General features: G+C 19.3%; 2 protein-coding genes across 3 annotated transcripts; one reads left to right on the forward strand and one right to left on the reverse strand.

Annotated features, from left to right (window-relative positions):
* Positions 1–1,036: 1,036 nt before the first annotated feature.
* On the forward strand, positions 1,037–1,583 carry PGSY75_0210100 (putative 60S ribosomal protein L37ae; the record flags this gene model as incomplete). Of its 2 annotated transcripts, none has more annotated exons than XM_018783767.1 (3): positions 1,037–1,057; positions 1,185–1,295; positions 1,425–1,583. In XM_018783767.1, the coding sequence occupies 3 exons, from the start codon at positions 1,037–1,039 to the stop codon at positions 1,581–1,583; spliced, it is 291 nt and encodes a 96-aa protein (XP_018643758.1). The 2 variants fall into 2 exon arrangements, with proteins under 2 accessions (XP_018643758.1, XP_018643757.1); XM_018783768.1 differs by having other exon boundaries at positions 1,185–1,230; positions 1,425–1,465.
* Positions 1,584–1,982: 399 nt separating this feature from the next.
* On the reverse strand, positions 1,983–9,218 carry PGSY75_0210200 (hypothetical protein; the record flags this gene model as incomplete). Its single annotated transcript, XM_018783769.1, has 2 exons — positions 1,983–2,039; positions 2,133–9,218. 2 exons carry the CDS (start codon positions 9,216–9,218, stop codon positions 1,983–1,985), a joined length of 7,143 nt encoding a protein of 2,380 aa, XP_018643759.1.
* Between the last annotated feature and the right edge of the window lie 16 nt (positions 9,219–9,234).

The following is a 9,234-nucleotide window of genomic DNA, read 5'->3' on the forward strand; positions in this document are numbered from 1 at the left end:
GAAGTATAAGGAAAATGTATATACATAATATTATATATAAAAATATATATATATATATAATATTATATGTATATATTTTTTAATAATTTACAATAAGAAAATAATACGCTGACCTATTTTATTAATTTTGTTGCATTTTTGATTATATATATGTTTCAGGTATTTTTTGAAGAAAAAATAAATTAAAAAAATATATGATAATAATAATATATAATTCTTTTATACAATTAAATAATTGTAATATTATATATATATATTATTATTATATATATATATATATATATATTTTTTTTTTTTTTTTTTTACCCCTCTTAAAATTTGATGTTCATTTAATATATATATTTATATATAATATATTTTTTTTTAAGGCTTTAAAAAATATTCAATGAATATATAATATATAATATATATTATATATATATTAATATACATAATATTATTGCATACTTAAAAAAATAGAGGGGAGAAGAAAGTGGTTTTCAAATAATTAAGGCCATTATATAAAAAATAATTTTCTCTTCAATATAAAAACTATGACATATATATAATATATATATATATATATATATATTTATATATATTATATTTATAAGGTATTATTAATTTTTTATTTCTTTTCATTTGCCAATGGGAAAAAATAAAAATTCTATAAACATATATATTCAAACCTGAAAATATAATAATATATATGTATAAATATATATATATATATATATATATATATATATATATTATTATAGCATAGGTAATATATATCCTTGTGGGGTATTATAATATATATATATATTTTTTTTTTTTATTGTATATATTTTTTATTTTTATTTCTCTTTTTAAAAAAATTTCATCATTTGATAATAGTTTTAAATTGTAATAAAAAATAAAATTTTTTTTTTTTTTTTTTAATTTAAAAAGATAAATTAAAAAAAAAGTTTTTTTGATAAAAATAGTTAAGAATATATATATAAATAAAATAATTATTTATAATAATAAGTTATTTGAAAAATATAAAAATATAAAAACAATAAAATAAAGCAAAATGTCAAGAAGAACTAAAAAGGTACAAAAGGAAAAAAAAAAAAAAAAAAATGAAGAAATATATATATAAAATATATATATATATATATATTTATTTATTTATTTATTTCTTCATTTTATGTTTTGTTTATTTTTTTCTTTTTTATTAGGTCGGTTTAACAGGAAAGTATGGAACAAGGTATGGATCATCATTACGTAAACAAATAAAAAAAATTGAATTAATGCAACATGCCAAATATTTATGTACCTTCTGTGGAAAGGTAATAATAATAATATATATAAAAGAAATATTATTAAATGTAACATATAAACAGAAATATATATATATATATATATATATGTATGTATGTATGTATGTATGTATTTATTTTATTTTTTTTATTTTTTAGACTGCTACAAAAAGAACTTGTGTAGGTATATGGAAATGTAAGAAATGCAAAAGAAAGGTTTGTGGAGGTGCTTGGAGTTTAACAACCCCAGCTGCTGTTGCTGCTAAATCAACCATTATAAGATTAAGAAAACAAAAAGAAGAAGCCCAAAAATCTTAAAGTCAAAATGAAATGATATAATATAATATAATATAATATGTTATCATATATATATTTTTTTTTTTTTTTTTTTTTTTTTTTTAATTCACATATTTAATGTGATAAACAACAGTTTGCATATAATATAAAGATATATAAATATAAATATATATATATGTATATTTTTATTTTTAATAAAAGAACGTGTATAGGAGAAAAAAAAAAAAAAAAAAGAAACTAATACGATTATTTATAATTATATAAATTTTAAATAGTTTTTGAGTTTAATATTAAAAGTAAAATGTGTCAACATTTAAAAAGATATTATATATATGTATGTTTTTTTTTTTTTTTTTTTTTTTGTCTGTGTGATTAATTATTTACCATTATATAATCACAATATTGCGCCCTTGTAATTTTTTACAATAAAAGGATTTTCTTGACATCTTCTCGAGATTTCCATCTATTTCGTAGATCCTATAAAAGACAAAAAATGAATGATTGAAATGTATATAATATATATATATTTATTCATTTATATGTTTTCTTTAAATATTTATATTTTCTTACCCCATTAGTTGCCATATGTTTTGCCTTAATAAAAATTTGCTTGACCTTATTAATAATATCATGTTCTTTATATTGGAAAATATTTTTATTTGTTAATAAAGAATTAATGATAATCTTTCTATTTTTCTTATATGTATTTCTATAAGTATTTTCTATTTTTCTTTTTTTGAATAGATCAGAACAATCATGTTCTTTTAATTCTATATCATTGAGTTTTCTTTTATTTGTCTTTTGACTTATATGATTAACTTCATTTGATACATTATTTGTAGTTTCATTAATATTATTATCTACGTTTGGAATATATTCATTAATTACATTATTTATGTTATTAAATGTTATTTCTTCTTGAATATTATTTGTAAATGGTAATGTGTTCACATTATTATCATATATGTTATATTCTTTTTGTACTTCTTTTTTTTCATTCCTATTATGATTATCTTCATATTCTTTACTAAAGAATATTTCGTTATCATCAATATTTGGTTGATTCTCCTTCTCAACATGGTTGAGTTCTTTCTTTTTCTTTTTTTTCTTTTTATCTGATTTATATAGATCTAAGAAATCAGCAGACTGGTCGTTTAAGATTTCTTTGATATTTTTATATTCCTTAAATAATTTTTCTATAACATTATATGTACTATCATAAAGAATATTATAAAATAATTTTAACATGATTTTCATCCATTCTTTTGATACTTGTTCACACTTCCATTTTAAAATAGATTCATCTTGATATATTCCCTTCAAACAAACTCCTATTTCTATAACTAAAGAATATATCTTTTGAGTATTTTCTTGATAATTCGAATCAAAATTATTATCATAATTATTATTATTATGATAATTATCATTATTATTATGATAATTATTATTATTATCATCATTATTGTCATATTCTTTAGTATATATTTTATTCATTTCATCACGTTTGTTCTCAGATTCTCCACCTGGTGTCACCATATTACATATCGATTCAACAAATTGAGGGATGGGTATTTCCAACAAAATGTCATCATTTTTTTTCTTGCGTCTATTATTCCATAGATTTAACTTATCATATAATAGCGTTAATAATTTATCATCACCAAAATATATATCTTTATATTTAGAATATGTATTATTATAAATAATATTATTATCATTATGATTGTTGTTGTTATTTTCATCTGTGTTTTCTTGATTTTTATAAGTATTCATAATAATATATTTATAATTTAAATATTCACATATGCTTTTAATAAATGCAAATTTTTGATGTGCACTTGGTTTTCTTTCTTCTTTTTTTTTTTTTTTTTTTTCTTTGATTTCTTCTTCTTTTGTATTTATAATATTATTTAACTCGTTTAAACTTAAAGTTTTATGATTATTAATAGTTGTAATTCTATCATAGAACTCTTCTTCTTTTATATATTTGCTTATAATCAAACATGGAACATTAAAAAAAATATATAAACCTAATATTTCTAAAATTTGTTCTAGAATATTTTTATGGTTACATCTACCTTTTAAAATATTTTTTTCTTTATCACTTAAATATATTTTATAATCTTCAAAACATATTTCATTAGAATGTGTATTATTATCATAATTATTATATGGCTTGTCATTATTTTCATTTGTTGTATTATTCTTATTTATTATATTATAATCAACTTTATATTTTTTTAATTTTTCAAAGATAACAATACATTTCTCTTCGATGGTATTTATTAAATCATTAAAAAATAATCTACAATCATCATCATTTGAAATAAAAAATTCATGCATTAATTTTAATAGTTTCAATGTACCTTTTATTTTTATAGATGGAATGCGTAAATGTAATTCCTCTTCACCCATAGGTTTCTTATCTGTTCCTTCGTCACATCTGTCATTAGAATCATCACATCTGTCATTAGAATCATCACATCTGTCATTTGAAACATCACATCTGTCATTTGAATCATCACATCTGTCATTTGAATCATCACATCTGTCTTTTTTATCGTCAAACCTTTCATTTGTATCATCACATCTGTCATTTGTATCACCCATATGGTCATATCCATAATAATCATTCTCCTCATTATTACTCTCCGTGTGAGAAGAAACGTGTTCCTCCTCGTAGTCATCGTCATTTTGAGTCTGACTTTTTCCACGACGCTTTGTTTGAACATTCGATTTATTAAATGATAATTTTTTTTGTAATTGGTGAATATCCATTACATATAACTGTTCAAATTTGTCTACTGTTTTTTTAAAAATGTCTAAATCTAAACTTTCATTTAATATCCATTCATCTACATTTTCATTATATAAAAATCCTATAAGCTTTAATAATTTTTTAAAATAATGATGTTCTAATAAATCTGGAGATATACTTAAAGGAATATCAAATGCTAAAGCTTTATTATTGAATATTTTATTTTTCGATAATTTTTTTAATTCATATAAAGATTTTAAATTAATGTTGATCTCGTCTAAGACAGTATCTACATTACAGTTAATTTTATTAAGAGTTAAATTTGTTTGATCGTTTTGATTGTCATTATAATTTAATTTTTTTAATTTATATATTGTATAAAGAAGCGGTTGTTTTGTTGTTCTCGTAGGATAATTTTTATGATGATTAATATGTTGATCTGTATGTTTTTTTTTTTGATAAGACATTTTTAAGGATTTATCTGATTTGTTACTATGTGATGATAAATATGATAATGATGATGATGATGATGAGGAGGATGAGGATGAGGAGGAAAGAATGTGATCAGTTTCATATTGATCATCATATATAATTTTTCCTCTTTTATCTAAATAATTTAAATATATTAATTGATTTTTTACTACATTAGATGATTTATTTAACATTTCGCTTATAAAAGGTAAGAAATTATGCATGTGTTTAAATTGTTTAAAATAGAATTTAAGATTTTCTATATCATCATTAGACCATTCTAAAGATTCTAATCTTTTTTTACTATTTAATTGAATAAATATATCATTTATAAAAGTACCTTCATTTAATTGTTGAAAGATGAATGGATCATTACCTTCATTATAATTACTAAATATAGATAATAAATATTTTTCATTTAATAAATTTGAATTATTTCTATTAATATCTTTTGTAAATAAGAGTTCATTAACAATAAAATAATTGCTTTTCCATAATTTAAAAAAGCATGCAATAATATTTTCAAAGAAAGATGGTATCCAATAATAATGTGGATTATTATATGCTTCTGGGTCATTAATAATATCTTTAAATATAAGAAAATATTTCATATCAAAAAATATTAAGAAATTATATTCATTATTTTTATGTTTTATTAAATATTCAAAATATGTTATAATTAAATCATTTATATATAAACTATTTCTTTTAAAATTTTCTAAAATATTCATACATATATTAACTATTTTTCCGTTAAAAATTTCATCTACTAAATCAGAAACATCGATTTTTTCCATAGGTTCATTATAATGTTTTTTATATTTTTTTTTATCCATTGTATTATAGTAATCGTCATAGTTATTATTATTATCATCATCATTATCATCATAATTATTATTATCTTCGTCATCTTGATCATTATGAATATTTTTTTTTTCTTTTACTATATATGTGGTTCCACCCAATTTTGATAATAAATTTATTATAAGCAATGAACATTTTAAAGAATATATAAAAATATGTTTTTCATGGCTTAATATTTTAAAATTTTGTAGGATCCAACTTAAAGTTGTTAATATATTTCTTTTAAGAAAATTGTCTAATGATGTTTTACATATAGATTTTACGTTTTCATCTGTAGATAAAGAATGTATATCTAATAAATTAAGATCTGCATATAGACATCTTAAACAGCATAATATAACTTGACTACTATTTTTCATCATTTTTTCTTCTCTTATAACACGTTGAAAGGTATCACATAAAAATTCTGAATGAATACTATTATCTCCTATATACATTTGTAAACCTAAAACCATTTGAATTCTAGAAATAAATAATGATGAATTCTCACTTTGATTATCATTTTTAAAATATGTATTATGATTTATTATATCATTATCTTGTTCTTTATAATTAGAATTATTATAATTTTGATTATATTCATTTTCCTTCTTATTATTATTATTATGATGATGATGATGATAATCTTTAATTTCAGATTCATTTTGATATGTATATTCTTTTGAAGATATATGTTCATCTTCTCTTTTCATTTCATAATTTTTTATATTTTTTTTTTGTTTTCTAGAATTATAAAATCTTTTCCTATTTTCATATATATATAAATTAGTATAATAAGTTACAATCCATGCATGAATATTTAAAATAATTTTGATATCCCATTGATAATTATAAAATTCTTTTATACATCTTCTTAAATCTTTTATGCATATATTTAAAAATACTTTTAATGAATATTGAAAACTATCATCATTATCATATATACTTTCAAATTCTTCATTAATACCTATAATATTATTTAGAAAATCTTGTATTTTATATAGATTACTATAATCAAATATATCTAAAATATTATATTTATTAAATAAGCGATCTTCTGAAAACATATTAAAAGAAAAATCTTCAAAAGAAAATATTTCATAGTGATCTATTAAACTTTTTCTTTCTATAAATTTCTTTTTCCTTTTTTTTAAATGTTTTTCTTCATTTGGTTTCCTTACTTTAGATTTCGCTAGTAAAGGATTGATTCTAGAAAGATGTGTGATCATTAAATTTTTCTGTTTTATATTTATATAATTACTTTTCCTTTTATTTTGTTGTTTTCCCATGCTTTTCCTTTTGTTCATATCTTTTTCAACATTTTTTAAATTCAAATTATTATAATAATTATTATTATATATATTATTATTACAATACATATTATTATTATAATACATATTATTATTATTATTATTATTATTATATATATTATTATTATTATTATTATTATTAATATTATTATTATTATTATTAATATTATTATTTATTGGTGTATATTTTTTTGTTTTATTTTTTTGATATGTTAATGATTTGACCAAGTCAATTGGATCAATATAACATATAATATTATAAAATAATCTTATGTATTCCCATATTTGTTTCATAGTATTTTGTTTTATATATGGTATATAGATATTAGTTTCTTCTTCATATTTTTTTATTTCTTTTTCAAATAAATCTTTCATTTCATCAATTATTAAATGAAGACATCCATGTTTATCTAAGATATTTTGTAGTATAGCATAATGTATATTATTTAAATTAATATCTCGATTTTCTGTTTTATTTCTTATACCTAAAACTTGGGTTAAAATATTACGAACCAAAAAGACATTTTCATTATATTCATACATTAATTTCTCTCTTTTAATTTTATCTGTTAAAAAAAAATTTGATAATTCATGTAATTCATCATTAATTTTGCTTATTCGTTTTTTTATATTGTAAATTTTGCTTCTTATCACATTATTTTTTTTTTTTTTTTCTGAATGGGATTTATAAGAATTTCTTTTTCCTACATTTATCTTGTCATTCATATTGTCATTAATATTGTCATTCATATTGTCATTAATATTGTCATTAATATTGTCATTAATATTTCCATCCATATTACCATCCATATTTCCATCCATATTTCCATCCATATTTCCATCCATATTGTCTTTTATTTTATCATGTGTGACACCCCCCTTTTGATCAACCATTTGGTCACTCGCATTAGTCTCATCATCCGTTGAATCATCATCTTGATAAGATTCCAACTCTTCCTTTAATTTTTTTTTCTCCTCAAGTAATTCATTTTGTCTCCTTTCCATTTCGATAACTTTTTCATTTTCTTCGATTTCTCTATAATCTGCATCAATAAAAAGCTGACAATTATATCTAAATTCATTTAGCATTGTTAAGAAATTTTTATTAGCTAGTAAACATTTTAAACTTTGTAATCCTTTTTGATATTGATCTAATATATCAGATCTTTTTTGTAATTCTTTAATATATATATCATTCTTTAAAGTATCATATAATATTCTTCTATCACTTTTTTGTAATTGTAAATATTTATATACATTATATTCACTTTTTTTATCATTAAATGTAGGCATATGTCTCTTCCAATAATCAAACCATTCCTTACTTGGTCTAGTTGTTAAATTATTTATTAAGATTATTATATTTTTTATTAATTGATTTTCATCTATATCTTTATATATTGCATGATCATAATCATTTCTAATAATATCTATTACTTGTAATATAATATCTTTTAATATATCATTATTAAATATATATAATGTTACATACATAGGATTTTTATATGTTGAATCTATATATGTTCCAAATTTTCTATTCATATAATCTCTTTCTCTTTTTAAATAAGTATTTATATCATTTAATATATGAACAACATTATTATCTAATATATAATGTGTTTTATCTATATTTTTATAATTCATTATATTATTATTATTATTTTCATCATTATTATGTATTTTATTCTTTTTTGCTTTTTCTTCTTTTTTCTTATTCTCTTTAATATGTAAATTCATCTTATTATATATAAAATTATATACTTCTTTATTCTTTATTTTTAAACTAGACTTCTCAAAATCTTTTAATTCTTTATCATCAATCATATCATCTTTATATGATGACAAATCATCCATAGCATCATTACTATTATTTTTAGTATCTTTACTTAAAATCGTTTCTTTTTTTAACATGTTACTAAAAAGAATTAATATTTCTTGTTCTAATAATTCTCTTGTTTTTATTCCATGTAATAAATTATTCTCGTTAAATATATCTTCTTCCGTTTTTTCGCTTTTCACTTTCGACTCATCAATTTCGATGGTTTCTCCTACAAGATAATTCTCATCTTCATAATCATCTTGGTCCTCTTCATCTAGATCAACCCCATTAACATTATTATTATTATTACTATTATTATTATTAATATCATCATCGTCATCTTCTTCTTCGGCATCATCATTAATGTGAGGTTTTCTATTTACTTTAAAAAAATCATCATCACTCTCCTGATCATTTTCTTCATCCATATGTTTCTCATTATTTTTATAATTCATTTCGAAGTTTAATCAA

This window comes from Plasmodium gaboni, chromosome 2 (genome assembly GCF_001602025.1).
Source record: "Plasmodium gaboni strain SY75 chromosome 2, whole genome shotgun sequence".
NCBI classification, from domain to species: domain Eukaryota; phylum Apicomplexa; class Aconoidasida; order Haemosporida; family Plasmodiidae; genus Plasmodium; species Plasmodium gaboni.